General features: G+C 36.2%; 1 protein-coding gene across 1 annotated transcript; it reads right to left on the reverse strand.

The window, feature by feature from the left end:
* Positions 1 to 3,596: 3,596 nt before the first annotated feature.
* LOC108997871 lies at positions 3,597 to 19,133 on the reverse strand. Its single transcript, XM_018974259.2, has 8 exons — positions 18,263 to 19,133; positions 16,839 to 16,930; positions 15,995 to 16,695; positions 10,882 to 10,952; positions 9,934 to 10,023; positions 9,650 to 9,835; positions 8,714 to 8,846; positions 3,597 to 4,336 (listed from the first exon to the last, which is right to left on the reverse strand). Exons 1-8 carry the CDS (start codon positions 18,626 to 18,628, stop codon positions 4,173 to 4,175), a joined length of 1,803 nt encoding a protein of 600 aa, XP_018829804.1. The 5' UTR covers positions 18,629 to 19,133; the 3' UTR covers positions 3,597 to 4,172.
* Positions 19,134 to 22,094: the final 2,961 nt, after the last annotated feature.

The following is a 22,094-nucleotide window of genomic DNA, read 5'->3' on the forward strand; positions in this document are numbered from 1 at the left end:
AAGTGACGTCAACACCCTATAAATAGACAGGAACTCCCGAGAAGTTAGGTCAGGATATTCCTCAGTCCCATTACTCAAAACCATGTGGTAGATCACGCGGCTCGAGACCAGAAGCCACCAGGCATTTGGGTGAAACTGGGCGAGAGCCAAGAGTACAAGTAGTCCAAGATATCGCGAATGGGTTGGTAGAAGCCATAACCCATTCCTGAGATAAAAGAGCCACTTTCAACCCGAAACCATCGGCATCGACAGCTGCGCCATGACGCCTTAGAACCTTCAGGACCACAGAGTTAGGAATGTTGAAGGAGTCCCTCAACGCAAGAAGATCCGTAGGAGTAGCCATCGACTCCCAGCTCTGCCCTTGAAGAACGATGACTTCTTTTCAGCGGTAGGATGTGCAAGACCCTCAGGCTCAACAACGTTTCCCTCAAAGGTAAACACGAGGAGAAGAATCAATAGAAAGGAAAAGAGGAGAGAAAACTCAAAGGAAAATGGAAAGAAAGCGCACAGAGGGAGCAGTAAGAAGGGAACGAAGACGAAGGGAGAGTGTTTAAGTACAACGACATGATAGTTGGATTTCCTAACACCAGGAACTAACAGGCGCAGTAAAAGGGGAAACTTCAGGAACAAATCCTGAAGTTCCCACTGTGGGTAATGATGGTGGAAAGAGAGACCACCGCGCAAGCTTCAAGTATGGGCACGAGGGCATCGAATGCATAGGAAACACGGGCCAATCCCTGATCAGATGAGGGCGCGTCCCCTCCTGACGTGGCATGAATTACTAACGCCTATGACGTGGGTAGTCTGCTACAATGCTTAAACGGTCCACGATCGACCGTGATAGGTGACTTTTGAATTCTCACCGCCAGTAGGAATTCGAAAGGTACTAAGAAGGGAGTGGGTTTCCTATCATGGGCCATGTAGAGTATGCCCCAATTGAGGCCCAAGCAGATCAGCAGATAGCCCGACGAGGAACAAAGAAAGGGAATGGCTGGAACTGGCTCAGGAAGGCCCTCCTAGTGGAGACATTAGTCATCTCGTTGGGGCAACCCATCAGACCACACAACCAGACAATGGTCACGCCGCATTAAATGACCAGAGGAGCAGTCACACAAGGAGCCTGCACGCCGCATTAAATGGTAACTCCCTCACCCGTGCTACAGGGTAGTGGGAATGCCATCCCTCACCTGCCGCAGGGGACAAGCAGGAAGGAGAGGGAACGGACTACGCACGACATGACAGGGTGATGACCGACATGACAAGGAGAGCCTTGCCAATGGTGCGGCGTTTGGTACGACTCTGCACAATCTACTGGCAACAGAGGGGGGACCACTTCGACTGGGTATATAAGCACGTCGCGAGCTCAGGTAAAAGGGTCTGCTTCCTCTTTTCCAGAAAAACACTTTCTCCTTACATTTCCACACATTCAAATAATTCTGACTTAGGCATTGAAGGTATCCCATACCATCCCGAGCCCTCATCTCCTTGGGTCTTGCAGATACATGAGGAGGAATTAATGAGTTGCCCAAGCTACGAAACACGACATCAACAAGGACTTTTGTCTTAACATGGATCATTTTAAAGTCCATATTTGTTACATGCTCAGTTATGTCCACATCCTTATTCCCCCTAGTAACCTCCCCACTCCCTCATTCATCCCACGTAGTGGCAAGTCATAATCTTATCCAAAATGAAGCTTCTCTTAGCTAAAGTTTTGAAAGCTGTATTTCGCCTTCAAAATCTTTCACAAAAAATAAATGTTGATGGAATCACCTATGAAAAAGGTTAAGATGATAGATATAGGAAAACTTAATTATTTATATCTTAACTCTTCCTCTAATGTGTGGTTTAGAATCAGGATTCGAACTCAGAAACTATTTTATTACCATGTAAAATCACCACGTATCCTAAACAGTTAAACAAATGGGAAGATACATATTGAAATATTTATATCTTGACACAACCATGGCCCCTTAGATTTGACTAGCCTCGTTTATCTTTAAATTCTTCTAACATTATCTGTTGACATGGATTCTTGAAGACCATTTCCTTCCCTTGCCTTGTCTCCTTAGGTTTTGGGACATATTTTTCAAAGCTTCCACATTCTAGTATCTGTTTGTCAGCAATTTTTTGATCAGACAAAGTTCTCCCCTCAATGCAATTTGTCCTATAAATTTTGTTCCGATAAAAATCTCCTCATTCTCATTCTGCGATAATGATAACTTATGGTCTAGCTCTTCTAAATCCCCCTCCATTACATAAGACTGATACAGGACACACCTACAAAGGAGAAACCTTAGAGATTACCATTATACAGAAGTTTCTTCGTAAACATAAATAGATCTATTTCTTGAAGTTTTCTTCAATTTATCCGTATCTAAAAATTTGTTGGGGGGAGATTGTTAAAAGTCAATTTCTTACATTTCGTACAAAATCATAGAAGTCATTCTATCCACTAAAATAACCCGAACTGCAAACTGATGCGTGTGTGTAGCAGCAAGGCTAGGGAAGTAATCAAGAATTCAAAACAACATCGTTTTCCATAAACAAAACGAAGTTGTTTTGAAACATAATAGGTTTTTCTAAAAACAAAACCAGTTGCCAAATCCGGGCAAGTAAAAAATTGTCTTTACCCCAGATCCAATTCGGGCTGATAACCACCTGGATTACTGGGTTCCGGATCGGAACAAAAAAATTCCGATCCGAATACACAACCTTAACTCCAAGGGCCTCGTTTCCCAAATTATCCTCCCTCCTAGGGTCCCCTCAACTTCACTTCTACCATCAACCCAAGCATTTTTGTTAGATACCAATGTTGTCGGAATTCATGATGTTTTCATGTCCACGTGGATAGCCAAGGGCTCTTTAATTTCTTGGATTTGAAGTTGTTCATTTCGACAAAGGAATCTTTCTATGTCAATCTAAATACCCAACTAAAGTTTTCATCAAGCATGATATCATAGCTTGCACAAGTTATGCTTACCCTACAACTGCTAATACAAAATCTAGAAATTGTGGCAACCTTCCTCTGTTTAATTCCATCATACTTCGCAATATTAGAAACCAATTACCAAAGTTAAGACTATACCCTCCAACTACTAGTTTTTATATAATAATAATAGCATGATTCGTCAAATTCTAATCTTTAAAATGGTGAAAATAAATAGGTGAGATGATACAAGTGTGGTAGGAGATCCAGTATTGTTACTCCCAAGAGAACACAACAAATGGAAAGAGAGGACTTACAGAAGGTAGCAGAATAAGACTATAAGGCACTTTCCTGTTAGGATGAATGGCCAAGAAAACGAGCATCTTCCAATGAAAATACTTTCCCCTCAAAGGGATCAACCAGCTCTTCAGTTTTTCTTTTACCTTGCCCTCTCATTAGGACTGGAATCCAATATGCCAATCTCTATATCTTATTTCTCAAGCCAAGAGAAAAAAAATAAAGGATTCTCTGATCCTATTCGTCGAGGACAAGGCATGAACCAACATTACCGATATTCCATACGACCAGCCGATTTCAGCTTTTGTTGGGCAAGAATCCTCACACCCGGACAGGTTCTTTGAGTTGTAGGTATGTCTAGGTAAAGAAAGTCCCAAAAAAGTAAGATAATACTCCCATTTAAAGAATCAACAAATATAAGGTCTATGGAAACAATCGTTCACAAGCCAATACACATTATTTCTGCCCCCTCTTTCCTTCTTTGCTGTACAAGCAAAATCTGAAAAAACTACAACCTGGAAATCATGGTACACGCTGCAGGGCATATTCGTTTTTGCAATTAAATGCCTTTATACCAGTAGTCAATAAACAATATCAATTTCGCAGCCATCGGCAAATGTCACCAAGTAAAAAGGAAAACCGCTCGAACAATCATATCAAGGGAAATGGCCTCTCGTGAAACATCACATGGATAAGAACACGGAGTGATCCTCTCCTTTTAAAAGTCACTGATCAGCCCTTCACTAAGCAGCGGCCTTGGATATGACAAAAAGGGGTTAGACTTAGACTCACCTCTACAGCTGCTCGAGGACTATATACACCAAGGTCATTTGATGATAACTCCAGCTTTTTAGGTTCCAAGGGCAAAGGTCTGCAGAAAAAACTCCACTACTTCTGGTGAGAGTTTTGAGTAACGGAAGCAACAAGGAATCCTATATGCTAAATGCTATGTTTTGTTCTCTGTTACAGGAGATGAAGACTTCGTGGCCAAAACATTAAGCAAACTTTGAGTAGCCGCAAGCTTTTCCCTCAGCATGACATTATACTCGTATAAACTTCTGAGATTCTCGTGGACATCAGACATATCCATTTCAGAACTAGGCTTCAATTCTGCAATGAAAAAGTAACACATCACATATACTAGGTAGTAAGAATTGGCATGAGTTAATAAACAAAATCCTCAGTCAAAGATCCCTCTTGCTTCACAGATAAAGATTACTGTTTCTGTTAGACACTTTAAAGTGTTCCAACAAGTAATTTCAAGCAACATTTGCCATCAGATATATACTGCAACAAGTAGCATACTACCAAAGGGCATAACCTGCTGCATAACTTATAAATAAAAAATAACCTGCTGCACAACCCTAAGAAGTGACCATCGCAAAGCATAGCATGCTATATCACACAATACTACTTGGTTAACGGCATTGGTATTAGAAGTTGACGATGATGATGTAGCACAAAGGCTGTGTGAACAGTATCTTAAGTAGTCTCGTGAACAGTGCTATGCTTGGGCTCTTGCCTACTCTTATGATCAATAAAACTTTGTTTCCCAATAAAAAGAAAAAGAAAACAGTGCTATGCTTATGGGCTTATAAAGATTGGGTATTTATTGGGTTTTCTGGAAAATCATAGAACCTAAGCTTCAGGCCTAGGGCTCTTTGGCATCACTCCACGGATATGGCTACATCACATAATCCATAAAGCAATAGATTCTGGAAATTAGCCATCTTCTTCAATAATAATCTGCAAACTTTATTTGCTCTCTCAATAAGCCATAAGGCGAAGAAGTTTGAAACCCTCATCCCATTCGGCCAATTGCCAACAATGTGTAACTCCACAGTCACACCCTAGAACTTGAATCTCTAGGGTTGGGATGAATTTTGAAATGATAAACGATATTTGCAGTCCTAAGGTATGCAAGCCTTGTGCACACCTTTTAAAAAAGTGAGTAAATCTGAGATCTACATGAAAAAATCATTTTTTTAATGGTGGATCCCACTTTTTTTCAAGGGGAGTGCACTAGGCTCATACACCTTAGGACTGTATCTAACATTACACTTTTGAAATTAGGCCCACAGGTCCTAAGTTCTTGCATGTTATTGTGAGTTAATTTTCTGAACATTGATTTGAATCTTTGATGAGACTATTAAAATTGCATCCTTCGACACATCTTGTAGTAAAGGCTGCCTAGATTTCCTAATTATGCAAGGAATCATAATTTTTCAAGAAACCGAAGACCACCAGGAAACTTCCTAGAGACCACCAAGAAAAAGGGCTGTTAATAGTCAACACTCCGTTCCCTTTGATTAAACCGAAATATACACATTCAAGGCGGCTGAGACTCTGCACAAACTAGGACAGCTTTCCTGACTCCACATAGACCCGATATCACGAGAAACCCTAGGAAAAAAAGGCCATCAGCCTAGGTAAAACCCTAAATGCCGAAACTTGGAGCCCAATCCTGCTCCAAGATACCCACATAAAGGGCTGCCTCTTGATCATTAGAAGTCTCTTCATACTAAAAACAACCATTAGAGTCATATTCAAAGCAAAACGGCTCCGAATCTCACCCTAACTACTGCCACTTTCTATTATCTACAGATTTCCAATTCCTTTATAATCAATCTATTGTAGCGCCAACCCTAAAGAAAATAAGCCCAGAAATCTTCCTCCTCCTCACACTACCCAAACCTAAAGAAGATCGCCTGCTGAATCTTTTTCCTTGAGTTTTTCTTGCCAAAATCTTAAAGGAGACTCTTACAAAGTTGCTGCAACTCTAGGTAAGACAAAATCCAGAAAGTTCTCTCTTCTTCCTTCAATATGTATTGGGTACACCCTAAACCCATCTGTGGTGGCTGTCCAGGTTCAAGGAAGGCAAGGCAACAACTTTTCCCCTAGTTTCTCCCTAATTGCTGAAGCCCTAGGTGAATTCTCACTAGACTTTTTGAACTTTCCTCCATGCATAATAAGATTGTCCCTCTCCTAATAAGTTGCTGTCCATGTTTTAACAGTATCAAAAAATAAAGAAAATTGAGGGAGATTGGAAAGTCTTGGGTAAGAATCCGTCCCAACAAACTTGAGAAATTAAGAACAAACCCTAGAAAATCCCTCTTTGTTGTTCCCCTACATTAGAACTCCTAACTTGTAGTATTCTATGAGGCCTAGTGGCTGAAATTCTGAACATAATTGAAAATCCACAAAATGCCTTAATAGCCCTTTAAATCTATATTCCCTTCTAGCAAATGCATGATGAAGGCTAAATAGCATGACAGCATACAAAGTTTATATGTCCACAATCATCACAGCATGTAGCTTGTGTGCATAGAAGAGACTGATGGCATAGTATCGAATAACATGGTTGTTGTCAAGTATTTGACAGCAACACTACCACCACTCCTCAGGGATAATTGTCAGCCCTAACCTAGTGATAACAGCTCACACACTTTATGAGTTAAACCTGATAATTTTGGAGAGGCAATCCATGAGCCTAAACACCCTAGATATCTTCTAAACAGGACGGTTTCATGAGGAAAACCCTTGCTTCCAGTGGCTGGAAACTCCAGCAGTCCACCATCATGGAGATAACAAAAACATAGGATTGTGAAATTTAACCTTATGTCTACCATTACGGCATGTATGAGTTGAGAATTGATGCGCTGTTGTATAGATTGCTAACTGACATGACTTTCCTTCTTAGAAGCTAAGAGAGGTAAGTAACCCCTTATATGTGCGGTAAACATTCTCCTCTTGCTTGAAAAGTGTTGTCAAATTTTTATGCTACATATGACCCTTCATTGAAACCCTCTCTTCTTATGTACCAAAAATATGATAACATGCAAAGTGCTTGTGAATTTCAATTAATGTCATATTGGCTCAGACATCACCACCTTTATTTGGACTTCCATGTGGGTTGCACATCTACCCATAACTTTGTGTTGGTGCCTTGCATCTCTTCGGGCCATCTTTTCATGCCTAAACATTCATTCAGTTTTTATTTTATCTTGCTTTATGAACTTTGTATGGAATGCAAGCACGCAAAGGTTGATGTGTTGGCCATAAAGCAAGTGAAAGACATGTTTAATGCTATGCAACGAACATGTTGGTTGTCTATTCATTGTTAGATATGATGGATATGTTGTTTGTTTAGTCATTGTTTACTACTTATCGGATATGTGATATGATTGTTTAGTCGTTTACTTTATGATGTATTATATACCAATTCTTTGACTCACTTTTGTATGCTTTTATGTAAATGTTCAGGTGATGAGGATGATATTGATGAGAAAGCAGACAAGAATTATGAGACTCCAAACTTAGATGACGATACAGGATTAATTCTGAATTATTATGAGGTTATTGTAATTTTCAGTTATCAAGACAGTTCATGTTATGGTTTAAATTTTATTATGTCAATAAAATGAGGTAAAGTTTTTCTTTTATTTTTTTTATTATTTTGGTGTTAAATCTCTTATCTGGTACAAAGCTGTGTATGAGTAGCTTTCAAAACCCAACGGAAAGGGAGTGTTGCATTCACAGTATCTTGTAGTCTATAAAACACCTGAACCCAACTTACAATCTAATTTCCATTAGTTAAATAAATTTACAACTTCTATATTCAGGGTTTATGCAGTCTTGTAGCACTGATTGAAGCTTTACCAAGCATATCCACGTTTTGCATATGTCCCTATTGAATTTAAATATCAGTGATATCAACCTAAAGAAAACTTGATGCAGTGAGCATTCACAGATATTCAGTTCACAATGAGATTCACCCCAACTGTTTGTGTGAGTACTATCTTACGTCCAACAGTGAAGCCCATATTTTATAAGGAATAATTTATGAAAAATATTGAGTGGTTCACATGATTTAAGCAAAATCTCAGAATAACTAATGTCAATTTAGTTTTCAATTACGTCTGGTTGAATTGAGTTTTCAACTGAACGTATGTAAGTTGTTCCTCGCACTGGTAAAATTCTTTTTCAAAGAGAAATAGCTTAAATCTTTTTTTGATGAATTGAAAATCTACAAAGGGGTACATCCGTACATACTATATGAGTGTATAATAATTTCTTTTTCAATGGTAAAACATGCAAAGACAATTATAATAATTAGTTGTTAGAGCATTGGCATCTGATTATGTAATTTTTTGGTTAAAATTTAGCTCGAAAAGACATCATGGCTATTTTACATAATCTAGTTCCTATACATCCAACAATGGATTATCTATAAATTTCACTAAGCCATTAAATATTTTTTAATTTTTTTGTAATATTAAATTTTGCTAAACCATTGGAGTACAAGTATTAAATAAATAAGAAATGTTAAACAATGGATTTAGCTGAGCTACAGTAGCTGTCGCCGAAGGTAGCTGAAAGTTAGATTAGTCAGATATTTCGTTAGTTCAATGTGGGAGTATTTTGTGCATCTTTAGTTAAATTATACACTGCTATATAGCATAGAGAGACAGATGACACTGCTCTTACCTAGTATAGGTGGTGGGGGAATGATATCATCTGCAACCAAAAATGCTCGAGCCTCGGAGGAAACTCCCTCACTTGAACCGACAGAATGTTGTTTCACAACATTCGTAGAGCCGAGAACTTCCCGTTTTACAGGCTGGAGAAAATAAGCATTAGAAGATATACCTCATATTGATAAAGTTTCACCACAATCAAAACTCTAAGAACAAATAAGCACCAAATATATTAACATGCAAAGATTATAGAGTCACACACAACTAACATATAAACAAATTGTCGTATCAAAAATTGCTTGACCATAAAACATTTAATTCAGCATCGACAGTTCCCCCCTTGCATTCGTGCCTATTATTATCGGGTAACCAATTGGAAATAATTTACAGCCTATAATTGCAACTACCATGACTGAGGTCATGTTTGGGATTTGAGATGAGTTGAGAACATCTCATCTCATCTCAAACCTTCCCATAATTTCCTTCCCAAACGTCACTCAAACAAAAAACACTTTTTAATTTCAAATATTCAACTTTTTCATCTAATCATTAACTAATCATTACAACTTTCCCAAATTTCCAAACAAAACACACAAAAAATACAACTTTTTCAAATTTCAAAAAAAAAATAATATTTAAAAAGTTATATTCCAACAATTTTTTAAATTTATAATATTTTTATTCAACTTTTTCTCTCTCATTTCCCAAAACCCAATAAAACATCTTCACTCAAACCATTTCACTATTATTCACAGAATTCTCATCTCATCTCATTACCCAAACATGCCCTAAGCCAGAGAGCCCTAAGTCAAACTATTTCAAAGTCTTGGCCAGAAATAAGGCCAAGGAATGTCGAAAAATATAGCCATAAAAGAGGACAATAGAATCAACCTCACTTTAGAAAGTAAATTAATCTGACTTTTAAAAGAAAATAATAAAGCATCACCTCACTAGGCAAGCTATGTTTATTGTTGAAATTGATAGAATCCCATTTTTTTGGTTGGCAATGCTTGAGTGATGATCGATTTCTGCGAACTGATTGAACCATAACACCACCACAACTTGATTTCTCTTTAGGACTCTTGCAGTCCAATGTACCACGGCCCCAAGTGTACATTACATATTTCCTCAACTGGTAAAAATCAGAAAGCATATAAGTCACTTAACATAAGACAGCCTTAACAAATTTAAAACCTTGAGGAAAAGCTATGTCCACAGGATAAACATTACTTTATTCCAGCGGTCTTGAGCCTTCCGCCGATTCCTAATCTTACGCAAAATGCTGTCTTCATTACGGAGTCTTTTTATCCTGTACTCGAACTACAAATCAGAAAAGATTTTCTTGATTAGTAATAGAAAAGCAATCATATAGGAAATACAAAGCAAACATTTTACATCATAGAATCGAAACTCGAAAGTGTGAAACATTGAAATAATTAGAAGTCAACTAGGAGTAGAGGTCCGATACAACCTATTGGATATAATTACTTTTTCAAACTAGGCTCTAGTACTTCATTACTGTTCATGATCACAAAATGACAGCAATATGTTTTATGTACTGCAAAAAAGATCAAGATTTTTCTTTTTTGATAAGTAAGAAGAAGTTATTAATCCACATAATTAGGCAAAGTTCAAGTAAACAGGAAGTATACAAAAGAAAAACCTAATTACAAGAAAGGATCAAGATTATACTGTTTTAGATATAACAATTAAAATCAACAACCTTCTGTTTCAAAATCCCTAATCACTATCACCTTGTTGAGATTTTAATTTCCTTATAACCTATTATAAATATATACAATGCTTCCAAACTTATGCCCCTGCCAACAAGTAATCAAGATTATTCTGCAACACAGCCACCTTTGCTGCATCCTTCTTAAACAACCATCCAACATGCCCGAGCAATAAAAAGAGAACTACTTATTTTAACAATGCTACTCAAGCAGCACCGCATTTCTACTTCGTACTCCACACTTAAGCGTGCACACTAGCAAACACAAAAGGAGGGCCCACAACAAAGTTTATTTGTATTGTATATGGCTATTTAATATGAACCACTTTGCTGGAGCTTCAATCTAGGGCATAAGGGTTATTTCTTCTAATTCATGTATTTTGATAATATATCCCGGGAACAGACTTAAGAAGGAAAGCAAGCTTTGAGAAGAGCAAAAGTCATACTTGCACCAAAAGATAGAAAAAAATGCCAAAGCTGATGCAATATAGACCACCAAGATTCGCGAGGAAGCTTACTACAAATCAAACAAACAAGATAAAATTAGATTATTGGAAATGAAAGTAATTTAAACAATAAACCATACATTTTAGCAAAGTAGAATACAGAAACTAAGAGTTGTAGGAGCATAGATGCATAAAAAAATTATTCATTGGTGCTTTTTGATCCACAAAACATTATGCTTATTAATAAAAGAAAATATGAAGGTAGCCGTAATCAGGTCACTCTGACTAACTGCCCAATTTACCGCTGAATCTTTTGAATGTAAGAAATAAAACAAAAAGATACAAAAATAAAGCATATTACTAGTTTGTTTAGCTTCTTTTGTACTATAAAAAGGAGCTTCATTCAAATTAGCAGAAAGGAAACGGACAGATGAGAGTGACACAGGCTCAACTGAAACAGCTTAATTAACGAAGCAGTTTGACTAGTCTCTCTCCTAGAAAGTAGCAAGCAACATTAGAGGGAAAAGCAATCCCTATTACATCTGCAAATGAGGGAGCATTCTGTCCCAGTCAGCAATCATCTAACTGAAGTCTTTTGTGTGTGCGCTCCCAACTTTCTAGTAAGTCTGCACATCCATTGCTGTTAGTGTAGATATATTCAATGATCCACAAATCTAATCTCTTGATGTTATAGCTACCAGTCCAGAGCTAGAGCTCAATACACTCATACTACCTGTTGCATTAGCTTAAGAACCACCTTTTGTAGCCCATTTCAAGCAACGAGCGACTCCTCTAGGTCCTAGAAATCATACAGCCACATTAAAACTGACTCCGTTTTTTCCTCTTTTCGGATGGTAAATCCAAATACATTACCCACAATGGAAGTAAACACGTTAGTAACAGAACCTTCTTCAACAAGGTCACCTACCATCTCCACCCTCTTGTGATGTAGTGCATACTCAACTAACACAGGAGAGAGACACGTGGAGTCAGGTAGCCTAGGGAAACACCCTAAATTCTCACTCTTTAAACTGCATTTTCCTAGAAAACCTAGAAAGAAATCCAGTAAGGAAACACACTTAAACAAGTGAGTTATTGCTTTCCATGATAGTGAGGAAATTTGATCTACGTCATTCTGAGATTCTCTTCCCAAAACAACAGCACAGGCCATACTTTAGCAGACTGAACTTGTCTCATAAAATGGTTCTTCTTGACAATCCATTTATTGATATAAATGAAAGGAAGTTTAAAAAAAATAAAACTTGTTTAAGGTCATTTGTCAAGAAAACTAGCCCGTAGAAATCATACTCTCCAAAAAACTTAATCCAAGAGAAAAAAAAATTCAGCACGAAGAAAAAAAAGAGAAATCTAAAGAACAGGCGGTCTGCCAATTTCATAGAGCAACGAAACACAATGCAGATATTGCTAAAGACCAACCACTACAAGGTTAAAATGGAAACACTCAAATATCTAGAATTGGCAACAGAAATGAAAAAATCCATCTTACATAGGACTGACATGAGTAAAGGACAGAAACATAACAAATTTCTGGAGACTGATTAAAACGAGTGAAATGCCTGACCTTGGAAAGTTAGCATAAGTGAACAACTGGGTGGCTTAAAGCACAAATCTAAATACACGTTGCTTGGAAAGGAACTCCATGGGTGCATCTTAAAGAGTTAACATCCTTTGAAAAAAGGGACGATGAAGGTCATGCGTTTACATTATAAATTAGATATGGTCTATATAGGATTTTTTTTTTTAATAAGTAAACGATTGTATTAATATAATTGGCATAGCCCAAGTGCACATTTCTTTTTTATCACAGTTCTGAAGAATTACAGTGTCTTCAGAGACCTAATAGCTATAGCTTTTATCAAAAAGAAAATGATCTACCCATTAAAGAAGTTGAATAATGATATGGGCAACTACACCATCTTGAAGAGCAAATACTCTCATATGCATACCAGTCTTGGTATGCACTCATTCCCCTTGATTTCTTAGCATTCACCACACCAATCACTCTCAATGCTCTAACCACATGCATTAACAAGTGCATGTAAGTGCATACATCTTCTGGTAATACAGATGTAAGACGGGTTTTTATACACATGTAAGTGCATAAAAACCCATTCACCATAACAAATTATAATTTGAGACCCTAGTGCACAAAGAGTATAATATCTTAACCCAACAATATATATAATGGACGACTCCAATAATTGGACTGGGCATTCTTTGGATTTACAAAGAAAATCTAAGAAAATAATCCGCATCGAGTCACCATGCTTAATTTTTTTAACAAACTGATATATTTGTAACTTAAGCAATTTCAAAACAATGTCAGAGCTTAAAAAATAATAACTTCCTCCATTTTAAGTGTGCACTACAGGAGAAATGGTTTTGGCATTATCAAAATAAAAGTGAGGCCTTGTGGAAAGCAGTTATAGACGCTAAATAGCGAATGGGGTGGGAGGTGTTCTAATGAGATCCAAGGTTCTTATGGGGTGGGTTTATGGAAGAATACAAGGAAAGCTTGTGGAAAGTTTTCTAATCATATTAGATTCGAAGAAGGAGACAGGTCTATGATTAGATTCTAGCATGATCTATGATGTGGGTGTGGGCCTCTGAAAAAACATTTTTCTAGATGTGTACAAGTGGCTTGTGCAAAGGAGGCTTATTTGGCTAACTTTTTGAAGATTTCTAATGGTTCCCCCTCAAAGGAATGTTTATTTTATCCGAGCAGCTCATGATTGAGAAGGTTGAGGTCTTTTTGTCATTTTTTAATCTGTTGTACTCCACTAGTATGAGAACAAGAGGAGAAGAGCCCCTTCCAAAACAGGAAATTTTTGTTTTTTTGTTTTTTTTATTGGCACCGAGTGTCCAGGAACGGCATCCCGACTAATCCCAAGAGTGTACAGGCCCTCTGGCAGTGAGTTTCCCGCAAGTGCACCTCGGGTAATTGAAGGAGAAAATCTCAGTCTGATGGCCCCTGGAGATTGTTTGTACCCGAGGGGATGTGAACCTTAGACCTTAAGGGGAGCATACCCCGTAGCCCAAGGTCTTTACCACCCAAGAAAGGAAATTCAATGTCTGTTTCTTCTATAATGTGCTCATTCCTCATGGTAACTAAACTTTTCCTTGGAGTAGAATATAGTAGACTAGTAACTTATAAAAAAAAAAAGGGAATATAGTAGACTAGTATGAAACCCCAAGGGGTTGGCCCAAGTGGTGAAGGTCTTGGTCTTGGGGTATCACTCCCTTCAAGATCCAAGGTTCAACACCTCATGTGTGCAAACAATCATTTGGGGCCACATCCCCTGGTGAAAAGCTAGCGATTTAACCAGTTCCATGTAAGGAAACTTTCGAGAGTGCGGTGCACAAGACCGGGGGTTACTTTCCAGGGGTGGGTCCGAAGGGCCTGCCTTGAAGAGGTTCCTCGACATAAAAAATAAAAAATAAAAGTAGACTTATATGAAAACAAGAGGTGAAGATATGTTGCTTTAGCCCCTTCCAAAAGAAGAAATTTCAACATTCATTCTCTCTATAATGCCTTGCCTCCTCATGGAAAATGGAGGTGTTGTCAAGAGCTGTGTTTATCTCTTGGACAACATCTCTTGGGAAGATTCTCACCGTGGATAAATCTAAGGAAAGGACACATTGTTATAATGGAGTGGTTTTTCTCTTGGACGGTGTCTCTAGGGAAGATTCTCACCGTAGATAAATCTAAGGAAAGGGCACATTGTTATAATGGAGTGGTTTTCTATGTGTGAAAGAGTGGAGAGTCTTTGGATCACCTTTCTACTACACTATTAAGTGCCAGATGTGCTAAATAGAAACAAGGCAAGTGTAAGTGGCTAGTGCTATGTTGGTATGATGTCTTCAGTTGAGTCAATTTGGCATGGATAATGCCTACAATACGGTAGACTAGTATGAAAATAAGAGGTGAAGATATGTTACTTTGGCCCCTTGCAAGAGAAGAAATTTCAACATTTGTTCTCTCTACAATGTCCTTGTTCCTCATGGCAAACTAAGGCCTCGTTTGTTTTCAAAAAACATTTCATCTCATCTCATCTAATCATTACAACTTTCCCAACTTCCAATACAAAATAAAATAAACAATTCAACTTTTTCAAACCCAAAACAAAAATAATATTAAAAAACTATTTTAACAATACTTTATTCAACTTTTTAACTTTAATCTCATCTCATCTCATCTCATCTCTGAAAACATACGAGACCTAAGATGCCTCCAAGAGCAGCGTTTTTCACTTGGACAGCATCTCTAGGGAAAATTCTCACCATGGATAAATCTAAAGAAAGGACACGTTGTTATAATGGAATGGTGTTGTGTGTGTAAAAGAGTGGAGAGTCTATGGATCACCTCTCTACTACACTTTAAGGTGGCTAGTGCTGAGTTAGAATCATGTCTTGAACGGAGTTGGTTTGGCATGGATAATGCCTAGAAGCAATGTCAGCCTTTTTCATTCATGGAGAGGATTAGGTGGTAGCTCACAAAATTTAGGAGTGTGGACAATGGTTCTTACATGCCTTATTTGGTGTATTTGGAGGGAAAGGAATAAAAGAAACTTTGAGGACTTCAAAAAGACGATGTAGGAGATCATGACATTCTTTTTCAACACACTCATCCTTTGGACAGCTTCTATAGATTTTCTTGGGATTAGTTTCCATAGTCTTCTAGCATCCTTTTCCTTTTGTATTTCTAGCTAGGTCACTTTCTTGTACACATCTTGTTGCACTTGGATTGTACCTTTCGTGCTTATAATGAGATTCTTATTAATTAAAAAATTGGATACAGATAAGTCCCGGACAGTCATTTAGCAAATCAAGCAAAAGAACATTGTGATATACAAGACAATATTCACTTCATTCACCCACAGTACAAACAAAAAGTTTCCATTAGTAAAAGAGTGATGATAATGGTGTCGCAAAAACCTTCATAATGGATATAACAAAACCAATATAAAGCATAACTATGGGAAAATTGCAAGAGTTGGAGTACAGCACATAGGCATAAAGCTTGAGTAGCATATTGTAGACAGGACGTGCACAATGAATGGGCCATATATACAAAATGAAGCATGTTACTTACCTGGACCCCCCATATTTTGATTTCTGATCTCAACAATATAGGCAGAGAGAAGGTTTATAGACAATGTGATGTTGATTAGCCCATCATTGGAGTTTTGAAGCGAGGCATGGAGCAGACTAGTTTCATGAAATGATGAACCGGGGAGAAATTCATGAAATAGAGGCTGCATGAGCCTCAGATCATGTAGATTATGGTAAATCCGCGGAAATAAATTGAATTTCAAAATGTTTGAAACCCTCCCTCTGAATGTTACTGGTTTATCATCAACACTGCTTCCATTTTTTACTGTCCCACATACAAAGCTCACATGTTTCTTGTTATTTTGATTCCTAGCAGTAAGGTTGAACCGGAATCCAACAGCAGTTGCTGGATTATTGGGAAGATCAATGAAGTGCCAAGATAGGTACAAATTGTCTTGGATGAATTTGCAACTGCTACACCTAATAGTTATAGTTGGCCCCTGACTTGTGTTATGACACGAGTAATTTGCAAATTCTGAGAGAGAAGTAAATCTTTGGTCAAAAGAGCCAGGATTCCCCATAACCAAAGTATCAAGATTACGTAACTGAGAACAGCTCATACTAGAAAGAGTGGTGATATTAAATTCCATGTCATTGACAAAGGAGGCTAAGTCAGGTGCATTTGTTGCTCTGACATTGTGCACCTCAACAGATCTCTTTGATATTATTTGGTAGAGCAACCTGAGAAGGAACTGAAAAGCCAAGTCAATCTCAAATCATGTGACAGACAGGGCAATATAAAAATGAAATTTTTAATAAATACATCGGATTCACATCAACAAATTGTAGCCGTTAGTTTAAAGATGGATAACATCAATACTCACGCAGCGAACAAACCAATGAAGACTATCCAACTTGCTATTGAAAACATTCCACCGAGTTCTGTCTTCCGCTTCACAACAACCTTCTGGTCATTCTGTAAGAAAACCTTGAACCAGTCAAAACATTGTCATATTATATCAAGAATCAAGATGTATCATAAAGATGCCAAAGAGAAAATGAATAAATCAACCCTGGGTGGAACCTTTACAGTGATTAAGGTTTCCAAAATAGTCAAACTTTTAGACATCTTGAAAGGAATAGCAGCGCTGCAACATACAATCAAAATTTATTTAGCCCTTAAATTATGGATTGGGATCCTCTCATTTTGTTTTTGCCTCTATTTATACTCTTGGACAATCCATGGTGATCCAGTGATAAGCCAGCAGCTTCAAATACAACAACTTATCATTAATCAAGCTTAACTATATGAAGTACATGCAAGATATACCATCAATCAAGCAAACTATTCTTTATACAGATTTACAGAGAGCGGGGACCAGGAGAACTTTAAATTTTTCTTCAGAAACATAGTTCCAAATCACTAAATACAACAACATATCACATATATCAATAATGTGGATTACATATCATATTCAACCTTCAAAGCTTTCAACCACAAAACCCAAAAAGAAATAGGAAACTTCTATTTTGGTATGTAGTGGGAACAAATCATTTGATCATCACAACTATATCACTAATCACAAAAACAAATATTAATCTAACCCATAAAGTACTCGGCATGTGCAAGCCCTACCCAGACATGAAGATAATCCCCCTTGATCTAAGGCAAAATTATTTAGTACGACCACATTCATCATATGATTAAAACTTAGGACCACGCCTCTCACAAAATAATTCTAGTAAAAACCTGACACAAATCTCCTACACTGCATTAGTAATTCGTGAGACGTTCCGGACTAGCTAAAAGGTTGACCCTACACATCTTCACCGTAATTGATATTGTATGAGATGCTTGACAGAAAGATTCATAAGGCCAAAACTTGATAGCAAAACAAGGTAAAGTCGGTAATACTTCTAGCATATTTCTTACAATCCGCGATATAGAGAAAAAGAAGGTTTTGTAAGTAGTAACATAGAGAAAAATTAAAAGTTCTTTTATCTCTATTGAAAGCAACATAACTAATGGCGTAGTGGTCCAAAAGCAAGCTATAGAAACTGGGCGTTTTAGATTCAAAACTCCGCATTCAGAGTCTTGGGGCAATTGAACTGGTTGAATTTTCCATTAAATTACCCAAGGAAAAACTCCTTGCCAAATGGCTACCCACAAAACCACCACCTCGATTTGTCACCAGAACGAAGTAAATTCGATAACCCATAAAGCATTTTGATTAGAATGACCTATCCCACCTATGGATATGGAAAACGAAATATCCCTTTTTTTTGGGGGTCGGGGTTCGAATATTACCAGCCAATGCCTAGTGGAAAAGCAAATGTCCAGTCTGCTAATCCACCACCTAATCTTGAACCAGACGGTTCTGCCATCCCCAAGCTTCATGAACCGCATGAAGAAGCAGAAGCAGAGCCAGGAGACGAGCATGACCAGTGTGGCCTCGAGGAAAACAGCCTGGGACTGCGTGAACTTCCTGATGGAGTCGAAGTCGAAGAAGCTCGCCGGGAAGCCAATGGAGTACACAACGCCGGAGTCGGTGGCAATGGCGGAATCGGCCACGAAGAGGGTGCAATTTTTGGCGGTTCGATTCAGGAGCTGACCGGGAGGACACGCACAGAGGCTGTCATTGTAAACAATAGAGTTTGAAGGGCATGAAGACATCTCTAATATCTAATGTGTATGCGATAGAAGGATTACTGATTTACAGAGGAGAAATATATTTTGGGAGAGAGAGACAGAGAGTTTTGTGAGATGTTGGGGTTGTAATGGTACTGGGGAAGATTTTTGGGTTGTTTTGGATGAATTTGGTCGTTTGTCAAAGACTCCGGAAATATATTTCTTTCGTATTGTTCTAACCGGGTCAAATTGAGTGCAGAAAATAATGGGTTTCTAGGTGAAAGGAAGTGAAAGAGAGAGAGGCGTGTAGAAATTGAGGGAGTAGTTGAGGATCGTTTAGAACCTTGAAGTGCTTCCGTTTAGTAGAAGAAAAAATCTGACACAGAGGGAGAAGATTGTGAGCAAGATAAACCTGTTGTGTGCGTTGGAATGCGTGAGTTTTCTGTCTCTTAATGTCTTTGCAGTTGATCCAGCTTCAAGAAAGCAATGACGGAGAGAGAGAGAGAGACGGAGAAAGAGAGATTCGGGGGGGCTCTGGCAGCTTCCGGGCTGTGGAACCTGTGACCCAGTCTTAAAGTCATGAATATAAATATATTTTTTGATAAAATGTATATATTACCCAAACATAACTTTCTTAACAGTTGTTCCGCGGTGTGATGTCCCCCTCTCTGCTTTGGCAGTGTTTGGAGTCCTTTCCGTTTAAAGCACTCTTATTGAATGGCTCAAAATTAAAAGATAATTTTAATAAATATAAAAAAAAATTTAACTTTTAATTATTTCATTCATATAAATTTTTATATTAAAATAATTATTTTTTTATTATATATTAATAAAATAATATAAAATAAATTTAATTTTAATTATTCACATCAAATCTCTATATTAGATTATATATTTATTCATTATATGATAATGAATAACTAATAATTTTAAAAATATTTAATTTTTTTAATTATTAATTTATTTAATTATATCATATTTTATTATTCTACTTATTATATGTTAATTAATAATCATGTTCTTATTAAATTAATATATCATTAAGTCAAATTAATATATTAATTATGATAAAATATGTGATAGAAAGAAATTGAGAAAGAAATAATTAATAAAATATATATTTGATGTATGTACAGTAACCTTCAAATTTGAAAAAACTTTTGAAAGTTACTGTAGCCAAATTCCATTTGACTAATCTAATGTGAGCATATTTTACTCTTTAATAGCTAAATACTCATTGAATTTAATTTTTAGTTAATCTAATGAGAGTGCTCTTAGTGAGGTATGAGTTTTGTCATTTGGTTATTATTTTTTTGTTGGGAATAAGAATGTGTATGATGGATTTTTTAGATTTAAGTATTTAGCGATTTATCGTTTAGATTAGACCATATCAACTACGATAGCGTGTTGAGAGTTATTAATATTTATAATTAACTTTTTTAAGTCATGTTTATATATTCTTTTTTATGAATTATATGTGATCTTTTAATCAAAATAAAAAAAACAGTTGTTCGGAAGAGAAATACATAAATAAATTCATAAACTTATATATAATAAGTATCTAAGTGTTGTATTTTTTTACAAAAAAAAAATTGATATCTATTATTATGAAATTATTTTTTTTATATAAATATGAAATTTACTTATTTTTTTTAAAAGAATTACATAATATTTACACATTTTACGACCACAAATATTATTTTTCACCAAAAAACTGGATAGAGAATTTCTCTAGTTTCTTGTCTTAATTTTTTTATATATATTTTTTAAATTTTTTCTTAATAAATAATTTTTAAAAAATGTACAAAAGAAAAAAAAAATTACACTAGCGGTATGCCAATAAATGCTGGACGGTCCACTAGCATTATCCATTAAACATTATTTATAAATAGCATTCAACATTATAAAATTTATATATCATATTTATTTCTCTAATTTATATAATTTAAACGATTAAAAAAGTTTCCATTGCTCAATGAGTTTTAATAAAGAAACTACGTTACCTTCTAAACAAAAGGTCAGCAGGCCGGCAACTTACGAGTTTATCCAAGGCCATCCTTATAAGCTCCCAAAATAAATAAATAAAAAATAATAATATATAATATATATATATATATATATATATTTATAACATGGAAAAAGAAAAGAAGAAAAAGTTAATGAATGGAATAAAGGTGGTACAGAATAAAATTAAAGTCCCACATACAAAGGTGGACCCATGACTTTAACTTTCAAAAAGCAAAAATAGAAAAATGCAGAAGATAAAAAAGGCAGCACTTGTAAAAGTTATTTCTAGAATTTTTTTAACAATGAAACTAATGAAATCTTACATGTAATCGTAACTAATCCCAATCTCCTCTATGTAGGAATTTTGAAGGAAATACCTTCGGAATACTAACTACCCAAATAGCTCGAGAAACCCATTTCAGATGTATTAATAGTGTGTAGAACCGGATCTGAATTCGGATATGTGGTCATAATCGGATCCGAACTTTAAAAATCGAGCGATTATCTAGGTAAGTCCAAAAAAAAATCCGGATGTAAACTCGAAAATTCAAGTTGTAACCTGATATTAAGGTTTATTACCTTTTTTTTTTGTTTTTTTTAAATACATTTTAATGTTTTTATAGTACTATTTCTTTAAATTCAAATATCATGTTTAATACCCAAATTTTCTTTAAAAAAAAAATTTTAACACTGTTTAAAAGGTTTTTTTAATCTTTTTAACAATTCAAAAGGCTTTTTTTATTGGCCTTTATGTTTTTTATTTTTTTTATACAAAATAAATAATAATACATTTCAATAATATCAAGATGTTATTAATGTTGATCTTCTTCCGTTAATATTATTGTAACACGTATGTATCATGCATACATGATTTTTATATTAATGTTGATCTTTTTCCTTGCATTCCATGCACAATCAAAAAAGATATCATTTCTTTTTTTTTTTTGCTTTTGAATCCAAAAGAGAAGAAAAGAAGCTTAAAATAACTCCTAGTTTTGTAATTAAAATAATAAAATTATGGAATGATATATCAAAGCTTAAGTTCCAATCCTTATGTGCTCCATACAAACCAAAATAATCTCTTTAAATAATCTCTTTAGAATATAATTTATTTATATTATTTCTGTTTTGAAATTTGAAAAAATAATTTTTTTTTTTGTTTTTTTTTTTAAATAAGATCTGGTTACGAATAACCGGGTCTATAACCGGATTCATACAGAATCCAGTTTCATCTTACCCACCCGAGTCCAAGCTGGGCGGATAAACGTCCAGATTCACCCAAATTTCTAGGTTCCGAACCAGACCCAAAAAGAAAATCCGGCCCAGTTGCACACCCCTACGTATTGATATTATACGAAAAGATATATGATAAAGCATTAATAGTGGGGGGGTTCCTTTAAAAAAAACATTTAGTGGGAGCTCGATGCTAGTTAAGCGGCCCATGGATCCCTAATTTCGAAAACTTTAAGCCCTAACTGGCCTCAAAGACTGTTGTTATGGTTCG

The sequence above is a fragment of the Juglans regia genome, chromosome 8 (assembly GCF_001411555.2).
Source record: "Juglans regia cultivar Chandler chromosome 8, Walnut 2.0, whole genome shotgun sequence".
In the NCBI taxonomy this organism is placed as follows: domain Eukaryota; kingdom Viridiplantae; phylum Streptophyta; class Magnoliopsida; order Fagales; family Juglandaceae; genus Juglans; species Juglans regia.

Bases quoted from the DNA above. Each gene is read 5' to 3' on its own strand.
- LOC108997871 (XM_018974259.2), bottom strand. From the start codon at position 18,628: ATGTCTTCATGCCCTTCAAACTCTATTGTTTACAATGACAGCCTCTGT. The intron at 16,696-16,838 runs GTGAGTATTGAT...GTTCCTTCTCAG, and splicing joins TTCATTGGTTTGTTCGCTGC to GTTGCTCTACCAAATAATAT. The intron at 8,847-9,649 runs GTGATGCTTTAT...TATTTTCTCCAG, and splicing joins AACATAGCTTGCCTAGTGAG to CCTGTAAAACGGGAAGTTCT.